Source organism: Caretta caretta, chromosome 5 (genome assembly GCF_965140235.1).
Source record: "Caretta caretta isolate rCarCar2 chromosome 5, rCarCar1.hap1, whole genome shotgun sequence".
Taxonomy (NCBI): domain Eukaryota; kingdom Metazoa; phylum Chordata; order Testudines; family Cheloniidae; genus Caretta; species Caretta caretta.
In genome coordinates this window covers 28,415,027-28,434,683 of record NC_134210.1, presented here as the reverse complement: position 1 = coordinate 28,434,683, position 19,657 = coordinate 28,415,027, and the positions used below count along the sequence as shown (strand labels likewise).

The window sequence follows — 19,657 nt, the reverse complement described above, 5'->3', positions numbered from 1 at the left end:
TTTTCCATCTCAAAACAGTTTCAATGGATATCTTTTTTGACCAGCCCTCATTAATATTTTACTTGTTTGAAATGACAATGCAACCATGTAAACAAACTTTTCTGTTTTCCATGGACTTAATGTTGTTCTATTTCTTGAAGTTTGGGTCCAAATCCTATACAAACTGACTTAGTATTATACCTATCAGTCCCTAGACCCTCATCTACTATATGCTCCTCAGCACCTGTTTTATATAGATTGTTTGTTTGTTTTATCATACGATTTGTGATGACATGAGAATAAAACATGCAGTTTTAGTATCTGTTCATTACATAAGTTTCAAGCTATTGTGGTTTTGTTAAATAGATTATACATGGTTTTTTATCTGTTATTCTCTTTTTTCCTAAGACAAAAGCTGAGAAAAGATTCACAACTGAGTTCTACTATGATCGTGTGACCATGATAAAAGAGATTTACCATGAAAAACAAGAATATTTTTCGGTTTCCATGTCAGTAAAATACACACCTACTGAAAACAATCAGGCCACATCTATAAACAGCTCCCTTGGCTACCAGTTTTCAAGGAATGAAAGTCTAAATTATATCTTCCAGTACTCCAAAGAAAGGGTAAGCTCAATGGCATAAAACATTGTATGTAGTAATTTCATAGGATCTGAAATTCGCATACTGTTGGGCTATACAGGTATTAATCTTCCGAACTGTTCAGGATGTCTGTTGCCCTCCTCACACGATATAGGGGGGACTGGCAAAATGTTGGCAATGTAAAGATTAAAGTTTACTTCAGGAGTAGCCAAAATGTGGGTCAAATGCAGCCTATTTCACCACCTTGGCCTTCAATATGGATTGATGTTGCCAGAAACCAAAGATATCAGCATGCAATGATCCATTTTTATCAGTGAACAGTTGTGATCTATTCCACTGTGTGCAAATTAGACACAGCCTTTAAGTAACAAATTGCAATGAAGACCCAGGCAGGCAAAGCTTGGGTGCTCTTGATGGAGCATGTAGGTTAATAACCCAAAGGTCAGATCTTCAGGACCAGCCATTTGTTGCACAGCACATCTCAGAGGGAAACAGGTCACAAAGGACTATTCTAAGTTGCACCAGTTGCCACGGCTCCTAAGAGTCATAGAATCATAGAATATCATAGTTGGAAGGGAACTCAGGAGGTCATCTAGTCCAACCCCCTGCTCAAAGCGGGACCAGTCCCCAGTGTTTGCCCCAGATCCCTAAATGGCCCCCTCAAGGATTGAACTCACAACCCTGGGTTTAGCAGGCCAATGTTCAAACCACTGAGCTATCCCTCCCCCTCCAAAGTCCATTCCAGCAGTTGAGGATCACCAGAGTCCAAGAGCAATCCAGCAAGCCTCCCTTTCCTTGGCCACACACTATGCCAAGGCCTGTGGTGGGGATGGGTGGCAGGTACATCAGCTTTATGCCACCAGAGCATTACGCAAGCCACCAAAGGCTTGATTGCCTTTATGCATTTTATTGCTCTGTCTATAGCACATGGCCTCTTACGCTTGCTTTAAGTCTGCTTTGCACTGCCAAAGTGCTACAAAGTGGAGTTAATGGGGCTGAGGATCTTTGATCACAAGATTTGGGTTTGTTTGATCACAAGATGAGGGTTTGTTTCTGCTTGAATTTCATATCAAGAAATAAATGTGAGACCCATTTTAATCTGGATCAAGTTTCAGCCTAAAATACCCTTTCTAACCAGTAAGTTACAAGAAGGTAATAGAAAACGCAGGGCTAGTACACATTTTGCAAAAGATTAGACCCACTATGAAAATAATACTAAAAGGCAAGGTGTACCTCAGTCAGGTTGTCTGTAGGGATTGAACCCAGGAGCTCAAGATCTAAAAGCATGAACAACGCCCCTAACTGACAGACAGGACTCATAAACCTCTTTAGGTGGTCGAGGAAGGAGACAGGGGACAACAAGCCTCCCTGTGTTATGATGGGGGACAAGTGGATGAGACTGTCCTGTCACTTAGGTGTAAATTCCTTTTATAAATTAACCTTTATTTGCTTTCTTCATCTTACCCAGGAATAAGTGAATAATGTAAAATAATGATACACCACTGAGAAAAAGCAGTAATAGGTCAATGGGGAAAAAGACCCTGACTTTTTAAAAGGGGTTGGCAATGGGATACAGACTGGAAAGCTGGGTGGTGACTGGAAAAGGAACAGCTGGTTAAGGATCTCTAAAGCTGTAAGGTATTTGGCTATTTAAGCATTGTTTTTGACAGTAAGTTCAGCTGTTAGTGGGCTACATTTCTTAGTATTTCACTGTAATCTATTAGTTGATGTGTTTGTGTACCACTGCCCTCCCTTGGATGAGGTCTGCAAATGTCTCAGGACTTACATTTGTCACTAATGGTTGTCTCATGGAGTATATTTAAGCCTTAACACTACTGAATGCTAATGACAAGAATCTTTTTATTCCAAGTGCTTCATGAGCAGTGGAAGTTCTACTCCCAATATCACATGTTGGCAGTCAGATCTACATTCTAGAGCAACAGTGGAAGTAGCACCATAGTCAGTCATACAATTTGGTAAAGTGGAGCTTGGCCAAGATTTCCAAAAATTGGAGCCTAAAATTCAGCACCCAACTTCATATTTGGATTCATAAATAAGTAGCCAGCTTTTCAAAAGTGCTAAGCAACCAGCAAATTCCCATTGACAACTTCCTGGCAGCTAAATGTTTGAAAATGAAGCCTATTATTTAGTGGCATAGTGGTTAGTTTATATATGAGAATAGATTATCTAGTAGATAGGGCACTAGCCAGAGACCTGGGTTCAATTCCCTTCTCTGCTACAGACTTCCTGCATCATTTAGCCTCTCTGTTTCTTGTTGTCCTCTGTAAAAGTCGGAGAACACTTCAATCTCTCTGGTCACTTGATTACAGACCGAGAAGTGGCAATTCTTCAACAAAAAAACTTCCAAAACAGACTCCAACGAGAGATTGCTGAATTGGAATTAATTTGCAAACTGGACACAATTAACTTAGGCTTGAGTAAAGACTGGGAGTGGATGTGTCATTACACAAAGTAAAACTATTTCCCCATGTTTATTTGCCCCCCCCACACACACACACACACTGTTCCTAACATATTCTTGTCAACTGTTGGCAATGGGCCACCTTGATTATCACTACAAAAGGTTTTTTTTCCTCTCCTGCTGGTAATAGCTCACCTTACCTGATCACTCGCATTACAGTGTGTATGGTAACACCCATTGTTTCATGTTCTCTGTGTATATAAAATCTCCCCACTGTATTTTCTACTGCATGCACCCGATGAAGTGAGCTGTAGCTCATGAAAGCTTATGCTCAAATAAATTTGTTCGTCTCTAAGGTGGCACAAGTACTCCTGTTCTTTTTGCAGATATAGACTAACACGGCTGCTACTCTGAAACCTGTAAAATGAGGGTAATGGTATTGGCTTCAAAAACATTGAAGATTCTGAGATATTTAGGCTCTACTTTAATGAGGACAATATAAGTACCATAGTTAGATAGGAATAGGTCTTGGGAGCCTATGCCTACATTTGAAAACATTCCCCATAAGTGGGAAGCCTAACTTTAGGCTCCTATTTTAGAAAGTCTTGTCCTTTTGTGTGGATTTGTTTCACTTAATGTTGACTTGAGGCTTTGGATTTATGCATTTGCTTGCACCATTAAGTGAGACTGTTTCATGTTTTATGCTCCTATCTTTAGGCATATGAAATATTCAATACCCCAACCTTAATCTGGGCTGCGATATGAGCTTTTCTGTTTGCATCAACATCAGCCATGTATGAGTCATAATGATGATTTGTATGTAGTATTACATCTAGTTAGAGTAGAGTGTGGCACTCATATGACTTACTGTTTTGCATAGTAGGAAATCTGCTGGATTTGATTTCATTATGTGTGTTTTTGAAAATGGAGCTACACCCTTCATTCTGACAGTTTAAGAGTAGCAGGGCACTTCCAAAAAAGGAAGATCCTAATCCTTTTCCCATTGTAGGCAATGGCATATCTCCCATTGACTTCTGAGGGTGGAGGAACAGGGCCCATTATCTGGCAAACTGGCTTGAATTATTTTTGTATGTCACAAAATTAAGTCTGGGAAGTATTTTATAGAGAATCTGGTTTAAAAAAAAAACAAACCTACACACGTGATATCTGAAAACAGTAGAACACAACGAGTCTGATTTATTGAAATTGGGAAGTGGAGAGTTGTGCAAAAACGGAAAAAAACCCTAAAATTATCCAAACTTCTTGCTACTTCTTCAGATTAAGTTTTAGGTGAAGTTTTAGGGAACTTCTTATTCTGTCTAAACAAGTTTGTCCTGGTCCCAAAATGCTAGAGTATCCCATACAATATTTGAAAGTTCTGCATTGTCTTTTGAGTAAAACATGTCTGATTGTGCCTTTTGTACAGAAACAAACCTTTCTGTATGTCAAAGGAAAAATACAACTGGGAAGATTCCAAATGCGAAGTCAGCGTGTACAGCTAACAGATGCTTTCCTTGAAGATGTGAAGTATCTGCCCACTGAATATGACAAGGGGGAATACTTTAGATTTCTAGAAATGTATGGAACACATTATGCTGTCTCTGGGACTGTGGGAGGAAAATACGAACTTCTGTATGTGTTGGATAATTATGCCATGAAGTTAAAAGGTATGCATTTTATTGCTCTGCCTATAGCCAATAGATCAACAAATAGGCCCCAATCCTGCAATATGAGATGTGGAGACAGAACCTTGTGCAGAGCCTGATTGAAGTCAGTGAGACTCCATGCAGGTGCAAGGGAATGACCATGTTGTGTACCTCATTGTAGGATAGGAGCCTTGGTCATTCGTTTTCAGAATTAAAATCCTGAGCCAAACATTAATCTCAGTTACACCAAAGTCACTTTATTGGAATCAGTGGAGTCACTCGGGAATTCTACCAGTGTAAATAAGATCAGAATCTGGCTCATTCACTTTAAGGCCATCTTTTTATAACAATCTTAATGGAAGTCTGTCATCCGTGAAAACCTTTTATTTAAAAACTACAGTATTCAAATATTACTAGTGATTGGTGACCATGTGGTCTGGTTCATAGAGGATCCCAAATCCTAATGCTAGCTGAACTACAAAATTCAATTTGTGATCATAGGTAACTTGTCATTTGATCTCTTTGTACATCTAAATTGGTAGTAAAATCGAGAACCTCACTGAATGCAGATGCTGTATTTGGCTGTGTTGGAACTTTTTTACAGCCTTTAATGTTAATATTGGAATTTTTCTCTGGTTGAGATAGGAAAACAGTAACTTAATCCTTCTTCACATACAGTGTTGGGAGGTATGGCTTTTGTGGTAGATTGAAGTGATCATTCTAAAATAAACAAAAAAATAATTCTCATGCGAATTCTGAAGCCAAACAAATAAATACATGCCCCTTATGGCATTAAAATTCCCTGTCAGCCCAGGCAATAAGCAAGGAGTTGGGACAGAGAAGTCCTTTATACATACTTATATTCTTATGTTCACCAGCTAGATACTATGGTGATAGGTGCTCTCTGAGGCACTGATCTTGAGGGAAAACTCCCATTGACTGCAGTGGTAGAACAAGATTAGACTTCAATTATTTACGATCAATAGATAGAAAAGAGTAGCTGTAGGAGAGAAAGGGTAGAATAAGAGTGGTCGTGATGGGGTGGGAGGGCGGGCATGGAACAGATTAATAAAGTTACATTAACTTTATGGTAGAAAGAGGGGAATATCCAGGAAACAGTTTGGGTAAGACCGGGTGATGGGGAAGGAAAAGATTGAGAGGATTCAGTGATACAACAGACATAAAAAAAGAAATGAGAAGCAACAGAGAAAGACACAATCCCCAGAGGAAAGAGGGGAAGAATTATCCCTCAAGGAAGGGCAGCCCTGGAGAACAGGAGAATGTTACTTTTTAAGGAGTTGCGAGTAGAGGGAGTGTTCCTAGAGTTTTCCTAATCACTGGGCAGCCCACCAATAGGTCGAAACTCCAGAGGCAAACTGCATTGAATTCATAACCTGGGAGAGGGAGAGGGGGTGAAAGACAGTGGAAGAATGAAGGCAACACGTTTTTTCAGCAGTCCTGAAACTTGGCTCCCAAGAAGTATAAAATCATATTCATTTTTTCTTATTTTCTTGTTTTTAAAACCAAATATGCATTTTCCCCTAATGATCTCCAAATTAATTGCATTTGCAGAAGTCACGGAAGATGATGTAAAGAAATGTCTCGGTTATCATTTAGATGTCAGTCTAGTAAATAAAGAGTTGGCTTTCCAAGGTGGTGTAAAAGGTGGTAAATGCAAAAGCATCAACAGGAAATCTAATTGTAAGTGTATCTTTAGTTTGTGTGATCAAAACTGCAAACTCTTTTGCTTAAAGAGAGAGGATGTTGATTTCTTCCCCTTCTTTTAAAACCAGTTAAATGTCTAAGCTAATACAGTGTTCATAAAAGGCTGAGGGAGAAGGATTTAATACCAAGCACAGGACAGGCAGGTGTTGCAGGCTTCCCTGCACTGCTCTGTTCATGCAACTCAACTTTTAGCTGTGCTACCCAGGCCAGTCTAACCTTTATCCTTTCCTAGTGCAGCTCAGGTGATACTATGCCACTCATTAAACAATGTGTACTACATCCATTTCTGTGACATCTGGTTTACCCACCTGTCCATCCGTGCCATGCTAACCCCTTAGAAGCCCTTTTTCTTTTCTTACCTTTTTGGCATTTTGGTGTGATTGCAAAATTCATAAAATGAGATTTCTCACAAATGATGGAGAATTAGCAAAGTTAAATGAGATTTCACCACAGTCTTATAGGATGGAATCTTCCTTCTAGTCACTTTGGGGAGACGTGAGCTGATTTGTGCTAGAATCTGTGGCCATTAAACTTCCAGTCATTCTCTCTCTCTCTCTCTCTCGCTTGCGCTCTCTCTCTGTAGACACTCATGATGATGATGAAGTTATTGATGACATCATTTCTTTGGTTGAGGGAGGGAAGATTGATTTTTCTGTGAAAATAAAAGAAATGCTACTGAGGAATGCCAAAGTGGTTGATGTAGAGGATTATATACAGTGGGCTAACTCACTGATTGATGCTCCAGTGGTGATCCAGCAGAAGGTAAGGAGAGTTTCTTCTAGGCCATGTTACAAATTCATATATCATAATTACCTGTGAAAGTTCCCTTTCCTATGGTGAGGAAAATATCAAGAATTACTTTGCTTATCATTAACTGTTAGTTAGTTTCTTCATCTTAGTAGCTTTGGTCTTTCTTAATGGATTAATAGATTCTAAGGCCAGAAGGGACCACTGTGTTCATCTAGTCAGATTTCCTGTATAACAGGCCATAGAACTGCCCTGAAATAATTCTTGTTTGAACTAGAATGTATCTTTTAGATAAACATGTTTGAGATAAGGTGACCAGAAATGAACAGAGCATTCCAGGCGATGGGTGCACTGTTGATTTATTTATATAAGAATGTTATAGTCAATATCATTTTCCAACCCATTCTTTGGATGAAGACTATGTCAGTGGGCTCTGTAATGTATTTTGGGTGCAACTATGGGGATCTGAATCTTGAGCTATCTGGTCTGCATGCCATTGCTGCAGGATTAAAATAACCCACATCCAATCGTTATACCAGATACATGGTGCAAACTATAAGTAAGGAGACTTCATGTTATCAGAAGAAAGGATTTGTTTAAAATAACTTTTTCTAAAGATTTGTATAAGGAAAGGATTTAGACATGATTATAGGGGAAATAATGTCTATAATGTATGGGTTTTTTTCCTTTACAGCCATCTCCAATATATACTCTTGTTCCAGTAAACATGAAAGATGCACATATAAAGAAACAGAATCTGGAAAGAGCCATTGAGGAATACATTACAGAGTACAGTGTGTGCAAATGCAAACCCTGCAAAAATGGTGGTACCTTGTTGCTGGTGGATGGAGAGTGCATATGTCTATGCTCCAGCTATTTTAAGGGAGATGCCTGCCAAATCCCCAAATCAAGAGTAGATGAAGGTTAGTAGATATTCATGCACTGTCAATGTTCTAAGCAGACATAAATTAAGATGTTGTCAGCATGTATGTTGGAGCATACTTTGAAAATATGGTCTTTATCCAGACAGAATTAAACACGATCTGTAAGTTCTTATATCTAAGAACAGATTTACACACTCTGCTGACCTATTCAGCTGGGCATGAGGGATGGAAGTTAGTTTTTAGCCTGTAAAGTATTTCTGTTAAGTGGAGAAGAGATTCATCTCTCTATCCCCTGTCCATTACTGTGCCTTGTAAAGATATCCAAAAACTCTCTCAAACAAGAAAATTAACTGAGCAAGAATGTCGACTGGCAATGGCATGGAACCAAAGCAGAGAATCAGATTCAGGCAAGAGAGCCATTTCCATTTTCCTAGCTGGGTTTCTTCAGGTTTTCTGCAAAAGCCCAGTGCTTACAAATGTATGCCTCATGTTGCATGATCACATAATGCAGGCTTACAGCTACATTGGTCCAGTATATTGTAGGTGCCAATAAGTAGGCAGCCTAACATTTCAAGTCCCATCTCTACGTCACAAAGTCTCTCTTGTGCTCCAGCCCTGCTACCAACTGTTCCCTGCTACCTATTAACACACAGGACAATGGCAGGGAAAGCAATCTTCTTTTGACATTCTACCTGGCCTGTAACACTCTCTGCCCTGTAGCGCTCATCCTTCACAATTTGCCCAAAGCCTTCGATAACTAAAAAACATTACTCAGTATTTGCTATAATGTAGTAAGTGTAAGGAACAATACAAACACTAAGGTAATCGTAGCTATTTATATAAAGCATAGTCTACATCATCTACACTGGGTTTTTAGCCACTGGTGGAGCTGAACCAGTGCAACCCCCTAGTGTAGACACAATTTGCACTGATGTGGTACAATTTGCACCAGGGCATTTTATCCAGTTATATGTCATGGATGGTTAGCTACACCAGTGTAAATTGTGTCTACAATAGTGAATTAGACATTATCAGCTGGTGTAAATCCTCATAACTCCATGACTTCAATGGCGCTGCACCAGTTTACACCAGCTGAAGATCTGGCCCCCAGCGTATCGTATAGAATAGAATATCAGGGTTGAAGGGACTTCAGGGGTCATCTAGTCCAACCCCCTGCTCAAAGCAGGGCCAATCCCCAACTAAATCATCCTAGCCAGGGCTTTGTCAAGCCTGACCTTAAAAACCTCTAGGGAAGGAGATTCTACCACCTGCCTAGGTAACCCATTCTAGTGCTTCACCACCCTCCGTGTCAAGGTTCCTCCCCCACTCTGAACTCTAGGGTGCAGATGTGGGGACCTGCATGAAAAAACCCCCTAAGCTTATCTTTACCAGCTTAGGTCAAAACTTCCCCAAGGTACAAAATATTACACCCGTTATCCTTGGAATGGCCGCTACCACCACCAAACTAATACTGGTTACTGGGGAAGAGCTGTTTGGACGCGTCTTTCCCCCCAAAATACTTCCCCAAAACCTTGCACCCCACTTCCTGGACAAGGTTTGGTAAAAAGCCTCACCAATTTGCCTAGGTGACTACAGACCCAGACCCTTGGATCTGAAGAACAATGAACAATCCTCCCAACACTTGCACCCCCCCTTTCCTGGGAAATGTTGGATAAAAAGCCTCACCAATTTGCATAGGTGACCACAGACCCAAACCCTTGGATCTGAGAACAATGAAAAAGCATTCAGTGTTTTACAAGAAGACTTTTAATAAAAATAGCAGTAAATAGAAATAAAGAAATCCCCCCTGTAAAATCAGGATGGTAGATATCTTACAGGGTAATTAGATTCAAAAACATAGAGAACCCCTCTAGGCAAAACCTTAAGTTACAAAAAAGATACACAGACAGAAATAGTTATTCTATTCAGCACAATTCTTTTCTCAGCCATTTAAAGAAATCATAATCTAACACATACCTAGCTAGATTACTTACTAAAAGTTCTAAGACTCCATTCCTGTTCTGTCTCTGGCAAAGAGCAGCACACAGACCGACACAGACCCTTTGTTCCTCTCCCTCGTCCCAGCTTTTGAAAGTATCTTGTCTCCTCATTGGTCATTTTGGTCAGGTGCCAGCGAGGTTATCTTTAGCTTCTTAACCCTTTACAGGTGAGAGGAGCTTTCCCCTGGCCAGGAGGGATTTCAAAGGGGTTTACCCTTCCCTTTATATTTATGACACGCCCCCCAAATCTCAGCTAGGGTGAAACACTGGCTGGGATTTCTTCCTGGAGCTCTAGGAAAAACAGAGTTAATAAGACACATGCATCTCTAAATATACTACCAAGTACATAAAGACTAACAATATTTTCCACATCTCAAGGACGATTTTAACCAGTTGATTCTGGGAAACTTTCACGGGAGAGTGCATCAGCCACTTTGTTAGAAGCTCCTGAGATGTGTTGGACGTCGAAATCAAAATCTTGGAGAGCTAAACTCCACCGAAGAAGTTTTTTGTTAGTTTCCTTGATGGTGTGAAGCCACTTCAGTGCAACATGGTCGGTTTGCAGGTGGAAACGCCGTCCCCAAACATATGGGCGTAGCTTTTCCAGAGCGTAGACAATGGCGTAACATTCTTTTTCAGTGACTGACCAGTTGCTTTCCCTCTCAGACAGTTTTTTGCTGAGAAACACTACAGGGTGGAATTCTTGATCAGGTCCTTTCTGCATTAAAACTGCTCCCACACCACGCTCGGACGCATCTGTGGTTACTAGGAACGGTTTGTCAAAGTCTGGGGCCCTTAGTACAGGGTCAGACATGAGTGTCGCTTTAAGCTTGTTAAAGGCCTTCTGACACTTTCCGGTCCACTGAACAGCATTTGGCTGTTTCTTTTTGGTTAGGTCTGTCAGTGGGGCAGCGATTTGGCTGTAGTGCGGTACAAATCGTCTGTAATAACCGGCCAAGCCTAAGAAGGATTGAACCTGTTTCTTTGACTTTGGGACAGGCCACTTTTGGATAGCATCCACTTTGGCCTGTAGGGGGCTGATAGTTCCTTGACCCACCTGGTGTCCAAGGTAAGTCACTCTGTTTAGGCCTATTTGACACTTCTTAGCCTTAACAGTTAGTCCTGCCTCCCTTATGCGCTCAAGGACTTTTTGTAGATGTTCCAGGTGGTCTGCCCAGGAATCCGAAAATATGGCCACATCGTCAAGGTAGGCGACTGCATATTCTCCTAATCCCGCTAGGAGACCATCTACAAGTCTTTGGAAAGTGGCGGGTGTATTTCGCAGCCCGAAAGGGAGTACATTAAATTCATACAGCCCGAGATGTGTGATGAAGGCTGACCTTTCCTTGGCAGATTCGTCTAGCGGTATCTGCCAGTACCCCTTGGTTAAGTCCAAGGTAGAGATGAACTGGGCCCGTCCCAGTTTCTCTAATAGTTCATCTGTGCGTGGCATGGGATAGTTGTCTGGGCGAGTTACAGCATTTAGCTTACGGTAGTCCACGCAAAAACGTATTTCCCCATCTGGTTTGGGAACTAGAACCACTGGAGATGCCCATGCACTTTCAGAGGGGCGGATTACCCCCATCTGTAACATATCCTGGATCTCCCGTTCTATAGCAGTTTTAGCTTGAGGAGACACCCGGTAAGGTTGGACCCTAATTGGGTGAGCATTACCTGTGTCAATGGAGTGGTATGCCCGTTCAGTCAGTCCTGGGGTGGCTGAGAACGTTGGCGCGTAGCTAGTGCACAGCTCCTGGATCTGCTGTCGCTGCATACGCCCAAGGGTCATGGAGAGGTTCACCTCTTCCACACCACCAGCACATTTCCCTTCGTAGTAAACACCTTCAGGCCACTCAGCGTCGTCTCCTCCCTGGGCTGTAAACTGACAAACCTTTAATTCTCTGGAATAAAAGGGCTTTAGAGAATTAATATGGTACACCTTAGGCTTTCGGTTGGAGGTGGGGAATGCTATGAGATAATTAACAGCTCCCAGGCGCTCCTGGACCGTGAATGGCCCTTCCCACGATGCTTCCATTTTATGGGCCTGGAGCGCCTTTAAGACCATGACCTGGTCTCCTACTTTGAAGGAACGCTCTCTGGCATGTTTATCATACCAGGCTTTTTTCTCTTTTTGAGCATCCTGTAAGTTTTCTCTAGCAAGGGCTAAAGAGGTTCGGAGGGTGTTTTGTAGGTTGGTTACAAAGTCCAGAATGTTAGTTCCTGGAGAAGGTGTAAATCCCTCCCATTGCTGCTTCACCAACTGCAATGGCCCCTTAACCTCACGGCCATATACAAGTTCAAATGGGGAAAACCCTAAACTGGGATGTGGTACAGCTCTGTAGGCAAAGAGCAACTGCTGCAACACTAGGTCCCAATCATTGGAGTGCTCATTTACAAATTTACGTATCATGGCCCCCAAAGTTCCATTAAACTTCTCCACCATGCCATTTGTTTGATGGTGGTAAGGAGTGGCAACCAAGTGATTTACCCCATGAGCTTCCCAAAGGTTTTTCATAGTTCCTGCCAGGAAATTAGCCCCTGCATCTGTGAGGATGTCGGAGGGCCAACCTACCCTGGCAAAAATGTCTGCTAGTGCCTGACACACCCTTTTAGCCCTGGTGTTGCTTAGAGCTACTGCTTCCGGCCATCGGGTGGCAAAATCCATGAAAGTCAGTATGTACTGCTTTCCTCTGGGTGTCTTTTTCGGAAAAGGACCCAGAATATCCACAGCTACTCGCTGAAATGGAACTTCAATGATGGGGAGTGGCTGGAGAGGGGCTTTGACCTGGTCTTGGGGTTTTCCCACTCTTTGGCACACCTCACAAGACTGGACATAGGTAGAAACATCCTTGCCCATTCCCTCCCAGTGGGATGATCCCCCCAAACGGTCTTTGGTCCTGTTCACCCCAGCATGGCCACTAGGGTGATCGTGGGCTAAGCTCAAGAGCTTGGCCCGGTATTTAGTTGGAACTACCAACTGGTTCTGAGGAGGCCAGTCTTCCTGGTGTCCACCAGAAAGAGTTTCCTTGTATAAAAGTCCTCTTTCTATAACAAACCTGGATCGATTAGAAGAGCTGAGAGGCGGTGGGTTGCTCCGTGCCGCCGTCCAAGCTCTCTGGAGGCTTTCATCTGCTTCCTGTTCGGTCTGGAACTGTTCCCTTGATGCTGGAGACATCAGTTCCTCATGGGATTGTGGACCTAGGCTTGGTCCCTCTGGAAGCGATATAGGGGATGGAGCTGTTTCTGTTGACTGTGAACCGCTCTCCGCTGGTGCACTATGTTGGGATTCAGGCTCCAGCTGAGCCTCTTGGGTCGGGTTATCGGCTGCTGCCAGTTCAGGTTCGGTGGGGCCCTCTGTTGTTGAGGTTGCAAGTACTGGATTCAGTGCTGACACGGGGTCTGGTGTTGGTTGTTCGGCTGGTTCCGGTTCTGGGACTGGTTCCGTCTGGGTCTCTGGGACTGGATCCACTACTGCTGTTGCAGACATTGGCCTGGGGTCCAGGTCCATCAACTCTGACTGGGTCCTGATAGAAGTTTCCGGAACAGAGCTAGGCCTCACGGCTTGTTTAGCCTGGCTGCGGGTGACCATTCCCACCCTCTTGGCCTGCTTCACATGATTGGCCAAGTCTTCCCCCAACAGCATGGGGATGGGATAATCATCATAGACTGCAAAAGTCCACATTCCTGACCAGCTCTTGTACTGGACAGGCAACTTGGCTGTAGGCAAATTGAAAGAGTTGGACTTGAAGGGTTGAATCGTCACTTGGATCTCTGGGTTGATTAAATTGGGGTCCACTAAGGAAGCATGGATAGCTGACACTTGTGCTCCGGTGTCCCTCCACGCGGTGACCTTCTTCCCGCCCACACTCACAGTTTCCCTCCGCTCCAAGGGTATCTGGGAGGTATCTGGGCCTGTGGACCTCTGGTGTGATTCCGGTGCAATGAACTGTAATCTGTTGGGGTTCTTGGGGCAGTTGGCCTTTACATGCCCCAGCTCGTTACATTTAAAACATCGTCCAGCTGACGGGTCACTGGGGCGAGGAGGGCTGCTGGAGAACGGGGTGGTGGGACGATAAGGGGTCTGGAGGGCTCTTTGGGAGGTAGGTGGGGCTTTGGGCGGCCCCCGGTAATAGGGTGTGGTCTGGGGTGGTCCCTTCTGGTCTCCGCTCCAACTGCAACCAGTTTTCTTCTTCTCTGCCACCTCCACCCATCTGGCTCCAATCTCTCCTGCCTCAATTACAGTTTTGGGTTTCCCATCTAGGATGTATCTTTCTATTTCCTCAGGAACACCCTCTAAGAATTGTTCCATTTGCATTAGGAAGGGCAAATTTACTGGAGATTCAACACTTGCTCCTGATATCCAGGCATCCCAATGTTTCACAATGTGGTAGGCATGTCGGGTAAATGACATGTCTGGTTTCCACCTTAGGGCTCTGAACCTCCGACGAGACTGCTCGGGTGTTATCCCCATTCTGACTCTCGCCTTGGATTTAAACAGTTCATACTTGTTCATGTGTTCTTTAGGCATTTCAGCTGCCACCTCAGCTAAGGGTCCACTGAGCTGCGGCCTCAGCTCTACCATGTATTGGTCAGCAGAGATGTTGTACCCAAGGCAGGCCCTTTCGAAGTTTTCTAAGAAGGCCTCAGTATCATCACCTGCCTTGTAGGTGGGGAACTTTCTGGGATGGGAAGTGGTACCTGGAGAAGGATTGCTAGGGTTTGTTGGTATATTCTGCTGGGCCTTTATCCTCTCCATCTCCTCCACATGCTTCCTCTCTTTTTCCCTCTCCTCCTCCACATGCTTCCTTGCCTCCTTTTCTTGTTCCTTCTTCAGCTGCATGAGTTCTATCTGTCTTTCATGTTCCCTTTGTCTTTCCTCAGCCTGAAATTTGGCTAATTCGAGCTGTAGTCAAGCCGCGGATTTTGCCATTCTAACCTCTCTGTTTTTACTAACTTTACACCCGAGGTTTAGAAATAAACAAACAAAACTTGGCTGTAAAATTTTGCTGTGCTGGAATAGAATACCTATTCTCTGATAGTGATTGTCAGCCTACAGAAAAAGACAATTCCCTTGTCTCTGCTCTGGGCCCAAATTAAAGCAAAAAACCTCCAACTGCTTGGAAACCTGCTTACCCAGCCCAAAGAAAAAGCAAATGGGTAGAACACACACACCCTATTTACTTTTAGGAAGAAAAGAAAAAAAAAAAACCCTGGATTGGAAGACTGTGAATTTCCCTGCAGGAGTTAAGTACCCTGCCTCCAGGCAAAGAAAACCTGCAATTCACAAGATAATCCCCTTTTGTCTCTGCTTGGCCACAAAGCAGAGAGAAACCAAGCTGCTTTCAGTTTCAAAGCTGCTTTCTGGACTTTCTTTCCAAAGAAAAAAAAATTTCCTTTTTAAAATCTGTATTTCTAGTTCAAAAAATCTCAACTGGATCTCAAATGATTTCAGGTTAATCCCACCACTGTGCCACCATGTCAAGGTTCCTCCCCCACTCTGAACTCTAGGGTGCAGATGTGGGGACCTGCATGAAAAAACCCCCTAAGCTTATCTTTACCAGCTTAGGTCAAAACTTCCCCAAGGTACAAAATATTACACCCGTTATCCTTGGAATGGCCGCTACCACCACCAAACTAATACTGGTTACTGGGGAAGAGCTGTTTGGACGCGTCTTTCCCCCCAAAATACTTCCCCAAAACCTTGCACCCCACTTCCTGGACAAGGTTTGGTAAAAAGCCTCACCAATTTGCCTAGGTGACTACAGACCCAGACCCTTGGATCTGAAGAACAATGAACAATCCTCCCAACACTTGCACCCCCCCTTTCCTGGGAAATGTTGGATAAAAAGCCTCACCAATTTGCATAGGTGACCACAGACCCAAACCCTTGGATCTGAGAACAATGAAAAAGCATTCAGTGTTTTACAAGAAGACTTTTAATAAAAATAGCAGTAAATAGAAATAAAGAAATCCCCCCTGTAAAATCAGGATGGTAGATATCTTACAGGGTAATTAGATTCAAAAACATAGAGAACCCCTCTAGGCAAAACCTTAAGTTACAAAAAAGATACACAGACAGAAATAGTTATTCTATTCAGCACAATTCTTTTCTCAGCCATTTAAAGAAATCATAATCTAACACATACCTAGCTAGATTACTTACTAAAAGTTCTAAGACTCCATTCCTGTTCTGTCTCTGGCAAAGAGCAGCACACAGACCGACACAGACCCTTTGTTCCTCTCCCTCGTCCCAGCTTTTGAAAGTATCTTGTCTCCTCATTGGTCATTTTGGTCAGGTGCCAGCAAGGTTATCTTTAGCTTCTTAACCCTTTACAGGTGAGAGGAGCTTTCCCCTGGCCAGGAGGGATTTCAAAGGGGTTTACCCTTCCCTTTATATTTATGACACTCCGAGTGAAAATGTTTTTCCTAATATCCAACCTGAACCTCCCCCACTGCAACTTGAGACCATTACTCCTTGTTCTGTCATCTGGTACCACTGAGAACAGTCTAGATCCATCCTCTTTGGAACCCCCCTTCAGGTAGTTGAAAGCAGCTATCAAATCCCCCCTTCATTCTTCTCTTCTGCAGAATAAATAATCCCAGTTCCCAGCGTAGACAAGGCCTGAAGAAAAATGGCTATTTTTAATGCAGTTCTGCCATGAAAAGCGACTCTGTAGAAATGGCCCCTTCTTATGCAATAGATTTATTCCTTGTGTCAAAATGGGTGTCCAAAGTGAGGCTCTGCATTTGATTTTTAGACACTTACATATATGGCTGGATTTTCAAAACTGCTGAGCACCCAGTAGTGCCATTGGCCCTATGTGTTTTCAGCATCCAATCTGTTGGTTCTTTGTGATGAAAATTAGTTTTACTGCTTTGGGTTTCTAGAGCCACCATAGTTGAGAGTCTGGGCTGAATTCTGTTCCATCTTGTGCTCCTTCAAAATAGTTACTTCCTGAACAGTTGCACCAGTGCCACTACACCCAAGGCAGCAGGTTGCTGGACTAATGCTGGTTTGGCCCAATACAGATAAAAAGGTCACCGATGGGGGCTGGAGCTGCTGGACTGCTTGGTCCCACTGCGTGCAAGGAGAACGCGCTCGAACTCGTCAGTGTAATAATCCTGCTCCAGGACCAGGGGGCAGGCCATGCCAAGGTGACAGCATCGAAAAAAGCCACTGTTCTCAGGCAAAATAATTGTGCAAGTCTAAAAAAGGTGAGTAGCACCTCACTGTGATGGTAATGTATTGTTGCCCTTTGGCCCAAACAGTATTTGGTGCCTTACAGGTTTGCTTCCAGTAGAAGGAGAAATTGATGAACTGTGTCAGGTATTCTTTGGTGCAATCCTGTTTGTTTACATCTGCTTTCTCCCTTTCAGCTGGCTTTCTCTGCTTTCTGCCTCTCTCACACAAATGGCTTGCTAAGCCAGCCATTAGCTGCTGTGTTTGCAATCAGTCCCAGGGAAATCTCTCAACCCACACAGTTTAACCTCTGGTCGGCCTTGCCATGTGGACCACTGACTTGGGTATTGAATTTCTATTGTTTCCAGCTATTACTGCATAAATCCATCATCATCATATGAAATTAATCATCCATATGAAATTAATAGTGGATCTAAATCCATATAGTGCATCATCCATATGAAATTAATAAACCCTGTTAAATATCTGATTTAGATCCATGTTCTGAGACTGTGTTTAAAAACTGACTTTCCATCTTGTGTCTGAAATTTTTGGATGCAAATAATTGTGTGCTCCGTTATGGTGCACCTGCAAATTGGGTAGCTGGGCATCTCGATGACCCATGTTGTGCTCACAACATTGCAGGTACAAGAATGGGGATCTTGGCTAAGTCCAGGCTGAAAATTGAGCCCTGAAATTCCAGTCAGACTGAGCCTCCCAGTTTCTGTCTGTCTGTCTCTCTCTCTATGAGATGTAAACAATGGAGTTGAAAGTTCTTAACCCTGAATTCTATTATTTGGTGAGTTTAGTAAGACTTCCTAGTATTATTTTAACAGCAGCTTTGAGTCTTTCACCTTGAAATGATGAAAACTGTTTTTTTATTTAATTTTGGGAGAAAAACCCTGCAAAAAACAGCAAATACGTAGGAAAGGCCTGTAAGGTTTTTCCGGTGCAAAGTGGCTTTAAGCCAATAGGGCCCAGCCATTGGAGAAGTCCCCCAGCACATGGGGAACTCTCTGTTGGTAGAGGCAGCTGCACTGCTCCCTGTGCCAGCTCGCGCGCTCACTCACAGTGTCAGGGGAAGGAGGGACACGTTGCTTTCAGGGCGCAGGCAAGACGGGGAGCAGAACCGGCACGCTGGAATGCAGCTCAGCCATGCTGTCTTCTAAAAGTGTAACGCCCGTAGGGCATTCATGCCTGTGGTTTAAGTTAGAGCTTGAGTGGGGGCCACGCATCCCTCAACAAGGGAGCCACACCTCTAGCCCCTCCTCTCCATTCCAGCTAACTGTGAAGTCCTTAAAATCACAGGAACTGCTTTATTTTACTCCTGCAATTCACAACCGGCCCTGTTTATAACACAGTCCGGGAGGTAAATGTCATAATAATGTACACTGAGCCTACATATCTAAATATGTTTCCTACTGTATTGCACAATCAAATCACCTTACCAAATTAAAATACATTGAAGCCCTGGCTTTCAGAAGTGCTAAGCGCCCATAACTCCAGCTGACGTCAATCAGAGTTATAGGTGCTAAGCACTTCTGAAAAATCAGGCCTTCTTTGACTTGTTCAGCCTACATTAGAACCATATTAGAGAGACACTGAAATCATGTTCCCAGTAAGCTGTGACATTCACTATTTAAAATAAGGCAAACTATCTGATTGACATGATAGCTACTCTCTATGTGAATTCTCTAATCTTTCTTTTGACAGGTGTTTCTTATGGAAAGCAATACAGCCTTCAAAGACATGCATGAACGCTGCAATTATTCTACTGCTCAAGGTTCCTGTTGGCAGAAGAGAGATCAGCCCAATGGAATTGTATGCTTCATGAGTGCCTATAGCTTAAACAGTTGCTAATCAAAAACAAAATATGATAAAAATAAATGTTTAAGGAGATTAGCTGGTGTGATTGGTGTTCAATGTGCATTTTTCTTTATTTATTTATTTTTAGCACTGGGATACATGCTACCCAATGCCTCCAAGAAAAAATAATTTGTCATTATTGGAAAAAAAAAAAGGAGAAATATTAATGTAAATCATTTAAATCTTTTGTTTCTCTTGACTTATTGTTTCCTAGTTCCGCGTTGTTCAGCTAGCAGGGGCATGCTGCAAGTGGGTAGCCAGGGGCTGCAGGACTGGCAGTGTCCTGCCTGGAATTAGTGATGGTCAAATCTCAGAAGATTTGGGTAGGCAATGACAGGTTCCCACTCCCTCTCCATGACATGACAGATACCCAGCTTTAGCCACTCCCCATAACCTCTTCCTCAGGCCCCCTTGCAACTTTCCAGACAACCTGACAGGCTCCCAACTTGGACCCTCCCCAACTTCCCAGCTTTACTGGCTTCCTAACTTTCTTCTCTCTGTTCTAGCTTTCTTCCTTGCTCTTCAAACACAGGTTCTGTCCCCAGCTAGCAGAGTGAGGCATAACATTGGGGAAAAAAACATGCATATGACAATCAAATCATTTT

General features: G+C 43.0%; 1 protein-coding gene across 1 annotated transcript in view; it reads left to right on the top strand.

The window, feature by feature from the left end:
* Positions 1-19,088, top strand: part of C9 (complement C9) — a 37,399-nt gene extending 18,311 nt beyond the window's left edge. The window contains exons 6-12 of the mRNA XM_048849876.2: positions 388-606; positions 4,431-4,671; positions 6,223-6,351; positions 6,959-7,137; positions 7,817-8,045; positions 17,036-17,221; positions 18,900-19,088. Of these exons, the coding sequence (XP_048705833.1) occupies positions 388-606; positions 4,431-4,671; positions 6,223-6,351; positions 6,959-7,137; positions 7,817-8,045; positions 17,036-17,202 (1,164 nt within the window). The 3' untranslated portion in view covers positions 17,203-17,221; positions 18,900-19,088. The remainder of the gene's footprint in view (positions 1-387; positions 607-4,430; positions 4,672-6,222; positions 6,352-6,958; positions 7,138-7,816; positions 8,046-17,035; positions 17,222-18,899) is intronic.
* The last annotated feature ends 569 nt before the right edge of the window (positions 19,089-19,657 follow it).